Genomic DNA, 14886 nt, shown 5'->3' with positions numbered 1-14886 from the left:
CAGCTGTATTTTGAGGTACTAATAATAACCAATAGTATAAAAACTGTGTTTTCTGGAGAAGTCTAACTCCTTCAACACCACAAGTAAGTAACATTCATACTAGAACTAGAGGATCAATAAGGATTGACAGCTTAAAATACTGCTTTTTAGTTTATCAGAAATAAAGAATGTTTCCTATCAGGCTCTCCTATTTTCAGGTAGGCTTAGAAGGAAAGAGATGGCAAAATTCACAACCAAGTCTGATTTTGGTTTTGCTTTTTTTCCATATAGTTGCTATAATCTTTTATTTTTCCATACACTCAAACTTCATATTCAAGTCCGCAACTCACCACCTATCCCAATTGGTTATAACTAAATAAAACTTCCACAACCGATGGAGTGTATACTGGACAAGAAACCTAGAATTTATTTTCTATCATATTAAGCAAATGAACATGCCCTAAGCCATACCGCCGGAACAGAATGCCTGTTCATTCTCACCACAGGGAAAGATATTAGAGATTAATTTAGATCAACTTACTAGGTAAAATTTTTAGAAGCAAATTTGCTTCACCACTAGAAACTTTTCACCTTGTGCCGCCAGATTTTCCTCATCTATTTAAAATTCTACTCATTTACTGTGTGAGAGTTAACAAGAAGTTTCTTCCTTTACTTCCAGCTGTAGGCAGACAAAGAGATACTGAAGATGATTTTCACTAGATTACTCTTTCTTCCATCAGTTATTGATCCTACAGATAAAAATCAAAGGTTTAAGACCTTCCAATGACTACTCTCACAGTTCCTAACACTTATTTTAATATTATCTCGTGCCAGACAACCCTGAAGAAGTTAATTAATGCAACACAATAAAGCTTTGGAAGCAACATGAGAGGGAGACTAGCAATTCTTTGCATATAGCACGCAGACGGACAGACACTTGAGCAATGAAGCAATGTCCTACCTCTCCTTGCCGGTGATAGTGCTTGGGAGGTTTTCTTATCTGCTCTAGCATTTTCCCCTTCTTACTGCTAGCAAGCTTCAGTCCCTGGTGGATACCTGCAGATCTGTTGGTTGCCTGAGTTGGAGCCTCCCCCATCAGGGTGGACTTGATGGAGTTCACCTTGGAGCTGGAGCTGTCTAGCTGGGAGCTCTCCACGATCAGGACCGCGGCTAGTAAGAGGAGACAGCAGGAGCACTTATTCCACATCAGCACGATCATCTCCCCTCCCCCCAGAAGGCTTATCTTTTTTCTTTTGATTTTGATTTTTTTTTCTTTTTTAAGGAAAAGGGGAAACGTTTGGAAAAAATATCTCCCAGTGTTAATAAGGCAACAGATTTCAATGCCACACACTCAAGGAGCTGAGAGAGACGGGAGAAAAGTAATAAAAAAAAAAGAATTCCCTAGGAAAAACAAAAACAAAAATGTGTCAAGTCTATAGGCACTGAGCAACTAAGCGGGTCTGTGAAGTGGTGGCTTTTTCCTCCAGATTCTTGAGCAGTCCAAGCAGTTCTCTAGTAACTCAGAGCAACAGGCTGCGAGGCAGCGCAGCCGGGCAGCTGCCGCCGGCACAGTCCCCAGCACGTTTGTTCAGCTCCAGAGGAAGGGCGGCGAGCAAGTTACTTCCCCCACTCCTCCTCTCCTGCTGTATAAGCCAGCAGAGAGGAAACTCAAACCAGATCCAATCCAAGCAGCACCGGCAGAAGCTGGGCTTCGTTTTCTTTCACTCTCTCTCTCTCCCCCTTCTCTTTACTTTTTATTCCCCTCCTCCTTTTTTTCTGTCTTTTGCCCCAGCCCATGCAGTCAGCGGGAGCGAAAGCACAATGTCTCCTCCTCCTCGTCTTCTTCCTCCTCCTCCTCCTCCTGCTCCTCCAGCCCACCCGTGGCAGGGTCATGAGGCTGGGGGCAGAGGCTTTTGGGCACTCAGGCTGCCTGGCGATCCCCTTGCACTCACAGGGAAATCCAGCAGCTGCTCACTGGCTCTTACTGCTGCTTTGCCCTTCCTGGGATCCACAAGGCAGCCTGCTTGTGCCAAGCGCGTTAAAATTTCAGACTTAAAATTTCATTTTAATTTCATTTCAATAATTCATTTCAATTTTTTTTTTTTTTTTACTCAGTTTCATGTAAGGGGTAAGGAATGACAAACTAAGTAAAATAAGTAACTCCTGATGACATTTGGAAGGAAATGTTTCAAGAAGACCAGAAAGCAGTTTGCAATCTCACAAGACAATGATAAAAGCCAGTCCTTTCTGATTGCTTTAGACTTGACTTTTGCCACCAAACCCTCACCCCTCTCAAGCCCCAAAGCCAGTGCAAGCAGCTAGCAGAATGGCAGGAAAGGCTCTGGCAGCCAATTTTCTTAGAAGCTGACAGCAATCAACACACATACAAATCTGTAAAAGCACAGAGAAATAGGCAACTTGGACATGTATGAGCAGTCTATGTGCCTATGTGCATGGGTAGCCTCACACAAGGGAGTAAGTTGCTCACCCACCTGTTCACACAGGCCCAAGCTGAGATGGGGAAATATAAACCAGTGACAGCTCCCTGATTTCTAATAAGAAGTCAATCCTGAATTTCCTCTTCCTATTATCACTGGCTGACATAGTCACATTTTGTGTTCTTGCTGGGAATAACACAAGTTACAATTCATATCTCTTCATCATGTTCTCCATATAAGTCACAACAGAGGCTTAGTGCTAATCTGCCCCGCTTTATATATGGTACCAAATTCATATAACACCTGCAGGTTTTGCTTCACTGGGTGCTGTAAGACCACATGTTGTATCTGTGCTTTGGCTGTGATATATCACATCTTTATAAAAAAATAAAAATAAAAAAAAAATCCACCTGTGCTTTTTTTTTTTTTTTTTAAAAGAGGAAGCAACAGAAATTTATAAGTCAGCAATGGAGCACTGACCACCAAAGTCGCCTTGGATAAGGGAGGATTACAAAGAAGGTAAAATAAGCTGATGAGACATACAACGAGAATCCATGACAATAAGAAACACAATACGATGACCTCATGCAAGTATCATCCAGCTCTTCTTGAAATACATGGACATGTGTGGTACTGAAGGGAGGCACGTAGCATGTAAAAGGGCCAGAAGACCGTAAGCGTCTGAATTAAATATCTATTAGGAACGTATTAAAATTACATAATAAATATAAGAAGCAAGTTGCATTCAAACTTCCTTGAAGTAAATAAGAGAATCCCCGTAAATTCAGATCCTTAAGAAATGTGAAGACAGTGAGGAAGAAAGCTCAAAGCTTTTCAGACATTCAAAGACAGATACCCAAACTCTTTTTTTTTTTTTTTTAATCACTCTGGATTCAGCTAAGGATGAATAAATCATCTGGATTCAAATGACTTTAAAGATATTAATTTAAAATTAGTAGGTATCCTTCCAACAGAGCAGGACCTATCTTGTAACTTGCTGCTCTGATGGAAGGACAGCTTGCAGCATTTCTGAAGAAACAGGAACAGACTTAGCTTTGCTGTCCCAACAGACTGAATCCAGAGGCAGCAGCAACCCACCTCACTGCAAGGCATCTGCTGAGCAACAAGCTGCTCAATCAGAAGGCTGAGGACTCCAAATATATGTTTTGGGGGAAGCCTTTTCCTCTTTCTCCTTCCTTCCTTCACAAAAGCATGAAGGTGACTACTATAAGATCTTGTTTGCCTCCACAGTATTTGTGCAAAGTATAGATAATACTTGCAGAGAAACAGGGTATCATTTTTTCTTTTAATCAGCATTCGGCCCGAGTTTCAAAGTGGTCAAATGCAGACTCCCAAACTTCACTGTGGATTTCCTATGCTTCTCATTGCAGCAGTTATTATGTTTTTTAAAGACACAGAACTACCTCACAGTATCAACTAAAATAAAATAAAATAAAATAAAAATGGTATAGATGCAAAAATACCAAGAAGCATCTGTAATTTTCAGATGTATGGAGGCACTACAATCTAGAATTTCAAAGGCACAAACAACTTCTAAAGCACGTAAGTACCATGCAGGATCTACCAGAGGAACCAAATACAAAACCTCATACCTTTAACAATATGAAACGCACAATGCAGAGGCTGACCTACTGATGAAAATAGTCTGCCATCAAATCCTCCACTAAGTTTGAGTGGCCAATTTGGAGCAGCTAAAGAGTAGGTATTTGTGTCTGTGTGGTTGATTGCTGGTGTATAACCTGGCAGGTGACTCAGCACCACACAGCTGTTCTCACAGTCTTCCTCTTCTCAGTGGGATGGGGGAGAGAATTGTAAAAAAAAAAAAAAAAATATATATATATATATATATATGAAGTAGAACTTTTGGTTTGAGATAATACTGTTTACTAAGACTTAATATTTACTAAGAGAAAAGGAGAAGGATAATAATTATGACAAATATATATACATGAACGTATATTATAAGTGATGCACAAGCAATTGCTCACCACCCCTCGATCGATGCCCAGCTTGTCCCCCAAGCAGTGGGAGAGAGCAAGATGAACTCCAACCCCCTTCAAAACTCCTTTCTCATGATGTCATACGGTACGGAATTATCCCTTTGGTCAGTTTAAGCCAGCTGTCCTGATTATGTTCCCTCCCAGCAACTTGAGCCCTTTGGTGAGAATGGCCTTGGCTCTGTACAACACTGCTTAGCAGTAACTATAAACATCAGTGTGTTATCAACACTGTTTTTCTCCTAGAACCAAAACACAACATCGTACTAGACACTCTGTTCCATCTGAAACAAAGACATTGGGTAAATGCTTTTTAGTAATATAATCTTTTGCTCAAATCCATATCTAGCAACAAACTGTACAGAACGATGGAAGAATCATTACCCTGAAAATGATACTCAGAGCCAAATGCTATGTAACATACAAGACAGTCACTAGAATGACACGAGACATCATCTAGTACTGCATTACAGAGAGCGAGCCTACTCTATTACCTATACAATCATGAGACTTCTTGGGTTTGTAGATATCAAGAAACCACCATCTCAGCACCTCCCAGCCAGACCCTGTGATTCAGAGAACTTGTGTGCTTATGGCCACCAAACACACAGGAGAGTCCAGGTCCACCCCATCGGAGTTCAGGTGGCTGGTTGGCATAAGCTGTCCTCATGAGTTGGTACCTCCAGTGCCTGGAATCCATTAACACAAACACTCATTAACCACCAGTGAACATCCAGATGCAGATATTGAGAACTGCCTCATTGAGCCACAGTACTGATTAAATCAACAATTACAGGTAATTGTTAAAATGTATTTCAATATGCAATTATGCATTTATACCTCTCTTAGGCTAAATTAACATACATTGTATAAAAAAGTTGGCTTTTCTGTTGTCTTATTTGCATCCTTAAAGAGGAGAGACACAACAGAGTAAAGTTTGAAATTAGATCCAAAACAGGCATTCATACCCTGAACAAAAGTTGGAGGATCAAGTGCTCCAAACATACATTTCTGTTTTACATATGCTTTGGTGTTTCTGTTAATTACACTTACTTACAAATTTAATGAAAAAAATTGAGTGGCCTTAAACAAACAAAGATTTTCATATAATTTTTCCAGTCTCATTACTAACTCTTGCCAAAATCAAAAAAGGCCAATGAAGTATTTCAATGTGTTGATACTTTCATTGAGAATTATTAATATTTTAACTGCTTTTCTACTAACTCTTTATTTTTCTGTATGAAGTTGTGTCTGCCTCTTTATATTTTTTTTGCCAAGGAGTTAAATTAGATTGATTGCAGTCTTTCTTCTTTTCTTCCTTTTTCATTTTTGGGACGCAGACAATGGAATTTGATGGGAAAACATGGAAAAGAAGAGCAATCTTTTTTCTTTTTCCTTTTTTCTCACTCTGCCCCCTTTCCCCCCCTTGAATTTCTTTTCTCCTTTTGCCTCTGAAATTTTTAAGATGAATTGTTTGGAAAAGAGTCTAGAAGAAATGAAATGAAGATAAAAGCAAGAAATAATGGAACATAAGAAATTAATATATTCAATTTAAGGAAGAAAATGCAACACAATAAAATGGGGAGATCCTTCACTAGACCTCCTTCAAAGGGCCAAAATAGTCGACTATAAATGCAAACTACGATAGGTCAGATTATAATCCTGTATATTTTACAGCAACTATATTTTAGGCCCCTTGACTTCAATTGAACTGGTTTTGATTTATACCAGCTTTAGTTCAGACTAATGTCCTATGTTTTTCTTTCTCTTAAATAAACAAAATTACCTGTTCTTCAAATTAAATCTGTTTTTAATTCTATTTAAAGCATTTTGGGATACTTCTTGAATGAAGGACATTCTCTAACATAGAGGTGTATTGTTTTTTTGTTATTATTTTTTTTTGTTTCACCAGCTGCACTGAATTTCCATTGCCCCTTACAGCAACTCTCACAACTTGGCTATGGCCAGATTTCCCTTAACTCTGCCCCTGGGGCCTACTCTGTGCTTTATTTAATTTCTTACTAAAACTACGCAATCAAGACAATCAAGTGATAGCTAGTTTTTCTAAGACTGCAGCACAACAGTACATTTTATTCTAAAAAGCACATATAAGGAGTTCCTTCCTCTCCTCTGTCCTTCATGTCTCTATGGGACAAATTTCGGGTTTGCCTCTTTATTTCTTCACCACCTTTATTTCTTTACCATCATTCAGTTCAAATCAAACTCCAGCAAGCAACTCTTTCCTCCCATAGGGAAGGCTTTACAGTGGGGTACAGGGTCAGGAGACGGCAGGCACTGGATGTCGAATGGGGACAAATAACAAAAGGGGCCCTTTTCCACCAAATGCTTCATGTCCTGGGAATATAGCCCCAGCAAAGTGCCCAGAGGATGGGTTGGGGTGTGCAATTCCCGAAAGAACAGATGGGTGCCAGCTTCAGAAATCCACAGTAATGCAGTCTATGGCCACCAGAAAACTCTTCTCTGCCGGTGGTATTTCCATATTAGCAGCAGGGGAACCATTCTTTAGAGCTAAATCTATTTTCCCACGAGTATTTTAGAGGGCAAGACTTATGAGGAGCACCTGAGGTCGCTTGGTTTGTGCAGTCCAGAGGAGAGGAGGCTAAGGGGAGGACGCATGACAGCTGCAGCTCCTCACAGGCGACAGCAACAGGACCAAAGAGAACAGCATGGAGCTGTGTCAGAGGAGAGTCAGGTGAGGGTTAGGGAAAAGCACTCCATCAGAGGGTGGTTGACATGGAACAGGCTCCCCAGGGCAGTGGGCATGGCCCTGAGATTCCAGAATCCCTTTTGGACAGCCCAGCCACTCATGGAAGTGCTGCATGGCCCAACTGAGCCACAACACAGTCTTAACAGCAGCCAGAGCAGAAGGCACAACCTCAGCCCTGAGAGGTTCTAAATCCTAACTCTATGCTCCTCATGAGCAGGAGGGAGGCAAATGATGCAATAAAACTGTTTTGAAATATTTATAATTTTTTGTCCTGCTGATCATTTTCTCCACGAAGATGAGTACTGAATGTTATTGTTATCCCCATAAATAACTCCTTTTCTTAATTAAAACACTCCTGAACGGTGTTGCAGTTAATTAACAACACAGTGTGCAACTGGCACAGTCACTCACAGCTCAGGATTTCAATCAGCTCCTCTGATGACCATTTACCCTTCATAGGGGAAATGCCCATTCCTGGAGAGGATGACAAAAGCAAAGGGAAAGACTCCCAGACCAGTGAAAATAATAACCACTGACTAATGTTGTCAAACATATTAACCAGTTGATTAAAATTACGCTAAGTTATTTAATTATTTTTGCCAAAAAACCTTCATCGTCTAACTGAACTAAGCAATGGAAGATGGTTGACTTGTTATGGCAGCAACTGAAACTTCAGCATCCTTCTCCCAGCTGCATATATTGAAGAGTTGTTAAAAAAATAAAAACAATTATCAAGTTCATATACATTCATTTTCTTTGCAATATTCTTTGCAATATTAGAGCCAAGTTACTCAAATTTTCCAAAGAAAAACAACTGTGAGGAGAATTCCCTTCTCAGGAATGAAAGCAGCAGAAAAGGCTCGAAAGGGAGTTAGAATGGAAACAATTGTGGAACCTTAGCTATAACATGCAATGAAAAAACTGTTTGCTATTTGTTACATCTATTCTGTGCTTTCTGATAAAAGCAGTCTCTATGTCAAGCATACAAAACAGCAAATGTAAAAATATCATTTGCTTTGGCTTAAAAACCTGACTTAAGCAAATGCTTCTGAAGCTAGAATGTTACATCTACAGACTGTAAAATAAAATATAACTTTCAGAGGAAGAGTAGCCTCTGCCTAAGAGGGAGCCGAGGAAGGTTATATCTCTGTATGATTGCTCAATGTTATTCCATGCCTTTATTCAAGAAAACAACTTGAAGTCAGAGATGCTCTTCTAGAGAAAATTCCCACAGTTGTTGGGCTGTTTTTTTGGGGGTTGTTTTTTTTGTTTGTTTGTTTTGTTTCAGTTTATTGCTGTAGAAGGAAATTATAATATGACACAATCAAAAATCTTCATCCACAATACAAGAATTTACAATGGGTTATCATTCATTAAATAGCACTAAATCATATTCTGTCCTACTAAAGGCCTGACATGACTCTACTTGATTAAAAAGAAAAAATCTGGTAGTGATCACTTAAGAGCTAGGATGTTTCTATTCTGATTTTTTTTTTCTGTTGAATTTTTTTTCCATTTAAATGCCAACATAAGGACTGCTTCCTATCACCTATAAATGTATGCTTTCCAGGAGATGCGATGCTTGATGTGAATGAAGAAAAATAACATTCTATATGCAATTTCCATAAAAATGGGGAAAGAATGAATAAGCATTTCCCTCATTTATAGCAGAGAAAAGCACTTAATGTCAGTGCCATAGATAACCCCTCTCTTTGCTGTTGGTGAAAGTGGATAGAAAAAAAGAAAATCATAGAATCATTAAGGTTGGAAAAGATCACTAAGATCCTCTACTCCAACCATCAACCCTTCACCACCATGCCCACAAACTCATGTTGAACCAAAGGGCTCAACACATAGTGCTTTAATGATGCAGCCTATATGGCTGGCAAGTAAAATAGCAGCAAAATCAAGAGATACGGCAATTTCTTCCATCTTTTAAGAGGGCAAAATTAGGACAGTCATTCCGCGAGCTATGTGAGCTGTCTCCCTAGCTAGCTATGCACGTGATGGAGGGCAACTGTGAAGCTCAATATCTGCAGACAGAAAAATGCATTGCGGCTTTCCCCCTCTGCATACGCTTACTCGCCATTCTCTGGTTAAAGGGGACTTCCCATTTTTCTCTCCGCATAAGGAGAAGTCAAGAACAATCGGAAGTGGAGCCTTTGGAATATAACCAAGTGTGATAGAGAGAAGGAAGCCTGCTTCATTGCTCAAAATACAAATACCCAGGGGAGTATCTGAATTTATTACCAATCTAGGACTTGGTAACTCAAAGACAATAACTGCATAAACAACCTAAGCTTCCATCCCAAAGTTTGGCTCTTGTGTTCCAGTACCTGTCAGATTCTTTCAGCTGAAAGAGTTACTGGGACTTTTTTTTTTTTTTTCTACCAGTTTTACATAGCATATAAATCCTCTGAGCCTAAGCAGAATCATTTAGTACCTGTACCTTAAGTGGTGACACAAAGTATCCTCCTAAATGAGCTTCTCAATTAAGTCAGTGGACATTGATGGCATTACAGGAAGAACAGAACTAGTCCTTGTGCCTTTTTTGCTAGTATCCATAATAGGCAGCTTTATTTTTCTGTGTAACAAATACCAGAATACTGAATGTACTGGCTGCCAAGAAACGTAGAACAAACAGACTTACATGTTTTTCCCCTTATTTCCATCATTTGACCTTTGCTTTTTATGTTTTAGAAAAAAGTTGCAATTTTATTTACATGTACAATCTAGATTAAATACTAGTTTGTATGTAGAAAACTATGCAGACTTTGATCTTAGAATTAGACTTTCCATTTTTTGAAAGCAAAACATAATGGATTAATGGAAATCTTGAAATGTTAGGTTTTAGGATGATTCTCATTTCATATTTCTGATTCCTTCAGCCCAGACAAGTTCTCTTTGGGCTCCCTAGAGGCCTGAGGTATTAGTTCATAGCCCCCAACATACATCCTGACATAGTAGGTACTGAAATGACTCAGACTGCCCAGTTCAACAGCAACTTTAAAATCTGCAGAAGTATCACAAATTAGAGAGAGGATGAATGATTAAAACAGAATTCACATGATGGGGAACAGAGCAAAAACTAACATGGAAGGAGCAAAGGTATGAGGAGAATAAACAGGAAGAAGTAAATTAAACAACAGTTAGGGATTTCTGTGGATGCTTCCTAGTAGTTTTTACCGCCTTGAGGTTTCAAACATGCAAATAACTTACTAATTCTTTTTTTTCAGTAATCAGACTCATCAACTTTAAACATTTCACTTTCATGTAAAAGTTCACATTTTTTACTTCTATGTATCTGCTTAAACTTGATTCTCACTGCCTGTATACAAGGAATACCTTACTTCTTTTACCCCATACTTAATGTCTGCCCCATACCATCCTCCTAATTTTACTAGTTTTCTAACTAATTTTAATTAGTTTTCTCTGGTGCCATGCAAGAATGTTCTTAATCTTTTTTAGCAAGGGATTTTCACAAAATCACAATAAATAGTCCACAATATTGAAATAGAAAGGAGGTGAAGAGGAAAGAAAAATTTAGTGCCAGCGTCTACACAAGGTTTCTTATTAAAATAAGGTATCATTTCTGATGTTAATTTTCCAATTCCACATAAATTTAATGGAAAAAAACCAAACCCTAGTCATGCCTCCAAGTATCACCAGAATGTTTGTGCAATAAAATACTTATTACCCTAATACTTCACCTAAAACTGTGAGTGACACAAGGTTCTTCATGAAGAAAGTGATATGGAGTTACTGCTATAAAATGTGTGGGTTTGTTTGTTTGTTTGTAACGGACTTATCTAACTACATGTCATTTTTGCTATCTCCACCTGCACTGGTTTACAGATGACCAACAACTCAGCACCACTGGGGCAGGAATAGGGAGCATTTTTGTGGAAATAACCCTTCCCAATTCACATGAAAACAACTGCAAGGCAAATGCTGCTTCATTGAAAGCCACAGCCTGCTACCCACCCAAGACAGAAAATCCCTTCCAGAAAAAAAAAAAAAATTAATCAAGATATTAGAGGCTCTTCCTTACGTACACTAATTATACTGAAAGACTAAAAATTACTGCTCAGTTCCTTAACACTGAAGTTACAGGTGATAAACCCATCACGAAAGCATTTGATGACCCTTTTCTCTGCAGTAAATCAAATATCATGCCTAGTTTTGACCTGGAGATTGACTTCACTTTCAATTACATCAATTAAACCCAGACTATATTTAATGTTTTCTAGCTGTAATTCTTGATGTGATCTTAGGAACAGGGAATACTTTGCCAATACTACCTTGAAAATTAGCTCTAGATATGCATAATTTTTTCCCTATAGGTTCATTATTCAATTCAAGGCAGGGGATAATGGTTAACACTTTCAGAAGCCAAGCACGGTAGCGCCCAGGTTACAATGCAAATGCAGCTGAGCTGAGTTAAACTGCAGTTCAGAAATTAACTTGTCATTCAAAGTGTACCTGGGATGAGGAGAGCCTTCTCAAAAAGCAGCTTCCCCTCAAAACCAAAGACAATCAGTGTGCATCCCTGCCTCTTTTAAAACCTCTTGGATTTGCTTTGCAGACCTCCTTCTGCTTGTCACATATGAGCTTCCCAAGACATGTAAAACTATCTCCATTTCACAGTACATATAGAACAAGAACGTACATAACCTGTTTTCTCAAAAACACACGTGCTGCAAATAAAGATATCAAGTGTACTGACATTTCTGCATCGCAGCTTAAAATAACATCCTGTGCAATGCCTGTATACTGTGCATTATATTAACTCAGATTGGATTTTCTGAATGCTGGGTGTGCTTTCAAAGAATAACACCCCAGTTCCTGTACAATACATGACTATACTGGCTCCTAAGCTGGGAAACAAAGTTAAGAATGTGTGGGTTTTGGCTTCAAAATTAACCATGCTTTAGTAATCTAGTATACTAAACTGTTTCTTATTAATGTATCATGCAAATACTCTCCAGTCCTCCCGCAAGTCTGACACTTTCCCAACATATCAATAGCAAATGTTCTGTGAAATGCAGCTTTTCTGATGTAGGCCACCCTGACTTTCAGTGTGATCTCAACCCACCATCCAAATCTTCATGGCAGATGCAGAATGGGGTTGTTCTTTAATAAGGGAAACAATATTGGAAAAAATTGTTTGATACATCTTGTTTAGTTTTCTTCAGTAAAGACCCAACCATCTTCTCCCCTCCACCCTTCCTTTTTTTTTTTTTTTTTTTTTTTTAAATGACAGCTGAACAGCTTGTGCTTTCTGAATCAGAACACAGGTTAATTCAGGGAGGTAGCTGGCACCAGCCCCTCATCAATGTAACTGTTTACCTTGCAGTGTGATCTTGAAATGTGCCAACTTAATGCAGACAGAGGCAGAAGGCACCCAGGGACAGTTAACAGAGTATAAATGAGCTTCATAGAGGTTCTGTGAAGTCTATCCCCCTCTTCCAGAGCATATTTTTGTTTAATGCTGCTGTTACATCACCTGGCTGCAGCAGATCCCTTCCCTGGGTTGTAGGCATGGCTAAGCCAACAGGTGGTAGCACTAGAAGGTTTTTAAGTGAGTTCATGGAATGGCTTCGGTTGAAAGGGACCTTAAAGGTCACTGAGCTCCAATCCCCTGCCGTATGCTGGTTCTCCCCCACCAGCTTAGGCTGCCCAGGGCCCCATCCAACCCAACCTCGAGCATCTCCACAGATGGGACATCCACAGAGTTGCCCAGGTGCTTGATGCAGAAGGCTGAAGGTTAGACTGCCCACTGTTTGGGTGACTTTGTGGCTTTCCCTGGGCTGACAGTTGCCCCACCTGAGCTGTCACAGGCGCCAGCCTAGTTCTCATGCTTCATTTCAAAGCCCTTCTCTGGACACGGGGCTGTAGGCTGTGGCACAGACAGCACTCTGGTTTGTAGCCCAGGCAGGAGACAGCTTAAAACCACGCATGAAGGGCAAGGGAGGAGCACATGGTCGATTTCTGTTTAGTTTTCATGTGTTCGTGTTTTGCATCTTTACTCAGTAATTAAAGCCATAGTGTTATCTAGTCTCCTCTGCCTCAGCCGTCTCATCATTCAGAGGCTTTTTATAGGCACTGTAGTAAAACAGAACCTCAAGGAAGGATTTTAACCTCTTCTGATTTTAGTCATTACAAGTCCAAAATCCAGCTTTTCACCTCCCCTTGTTCTTAAAATTATCTTCACAGATGAACTCAATTTTTCTTCCATAAAGCCTACAGCTCTCCAATGAAATTACAGCAATGACATTACACAGTTCCTCTGCTGGGCTCCTCACTGCTAGGCGCAAGAATTGCTGGACCTTTTTTTTCCTGTTGTCTTCCAGATGTAGCTCTCAGAGTGGGAGAAAATGAAGACTGATGGTTTGGAAAAATACAAACTACTGTTCAACCAAGTTCTGTTTGAATTGTTAAGAGATTGAAATAAAAATCTAGGTGAAGTCCAGGACTTGACACAAGACTTTCAAAGCAATGTCTTCTGCCAGATTTATTCTGTCTTTACCCTACCAGTGCAACACCTGAATCTTCTCACTAGAGAGGATAGGAAATAGTCACAGCTGTAAATAACAAATGGCTTTGCACTCAGGAATGATACAAGATGCAAGAGAGGGAGGAAACCAGTTCTGTCAGACTTACTTCGATTATGTCTTTTTTTTTTTTTAAACTCCCTAAATTGAAAGCAACTGGAAATATTTAGGAAATTCAGGAGATTTAGCTCTTGTTTACACAGCAGATGAAAACAACTGACCCAAATGCCTCTATATTTTGAAGCTCCAAGGTAAAGAAATAGTTTATTTATTAAAAATAACCAGATCCTCTAGTTTCTATTGCCCACAGAAAACTAAAATCTGAAATAATTGTTTTTAAAAATTGATTTCCTTTAACATGTGTACAAGATTAAGTGGTTACAACTAGAAATGCTAGATATTCTGAAATATTTATAGGGAATATCTGAGTTGCTTATTCTGGCAGCTTCCATAAGAAAGGGGATCAGTATGGTATTTGCATTTCCCTCCCCCTAGAAATATTAAAAAAAAAAAAAAAAAAAAAAGAGAGAACAAAGAACTGGATACAATGAATTCAGTCAGTCTATTACAGAGCATACCTCTGCCTCCATTGGCCAGTAAAGGCACCCATCCATATATTAAAAGACAGGCCTAAACTTCCTTTCTAAATCGAATCAGCACTTGAAATAAGCAGACAGCAAGTCTATGATTTCCCTACGTGAAATGCATTTATGCCTGATTTATATCAGGTTTATTCTCTTAAATCAGGATTTCTTTATTAGTGCGATTATCCAGCACTGTCACATGCCCCCTAGTGAGCTACACAACAACTGCATCTTGCTAAGTGAAGAGCTGCAGTCTCACTTGAGTTGCCTCTATACACAACTATGCACTATTTCTCTCAAAGATACTAAAAGCATTTTGAGCTCGAGTCTCCTGAATCCTGTAGTTCTCTGTGAGTCTCTGCACTGAAGGCAGGAAATGAAATAATTCAGTACCTTGATTTGGGCAACATAAATATCTGCTCTAGTGAGCAATATTTAAAGCAAAGCTAAACTGTTTTCAGTTTTAGTTGGGACTACAGAAGTCCCAGTGCTCCATAAGAGCTAAATAACAAAACTCAATGTTTCAGTAACTCTTACGAAAGAGTTTTCATATCCCAAGGGACAAAAACCTCCTAACTTGAGAAA

At 39.3% G+C, this 14886-nt stretch overlaps 1 protein-coding gene across 5 annotated transcripts in view; it reads right to left on the bottom strand.

The window, feature by feature from the left end:
* Positions 1–14886, bottom strand: part of DKK2 (dickkopf Wnt signaling pathway inhibitor 2) — a 169451-nt gene that overhangs the window by 39550 nt on the left and 115015 nt on the right. For 3 of the 5 annotated variants that reach the window (XM_085222309.1, XM_085222310.1, XM_085222311.1), the window contains one exon: positions 941–1149. In XM_085222309.1, the coding sequence (XP_085078435.1) occupies positions 941–1075 (135 nt within the window). In that variant the 5' untranslated portion in view covers positions 1076–1149. Of the gene's footprint in view, positions 1–940; positions 2053–14886 lie in introns of those variants that run through there. The other 2 variants (XM_010709803.4, XM_010709802.4) reach the window with 2 other exon arrangements.

Source organism: Meleagris gallopavo, chromosome 4, assembly GCF_905368555.1.
Source record: "Meleagris gallopavo chromosome 4, MGAL_WU_HG_1.1, whole genome shotgun sequence".
Taxonomy (NCBI): domain Eukaryota; kingdom Metazoa; phylum Chordata; class Aves; order Galliformes; family Phasianidae; genus Meleagris; species Meleagris gallopavo.
Note: the sequence above shows the minus strand (reverse complement) of the source record. Positions and strands in the feature narration are given on the sequence as shown.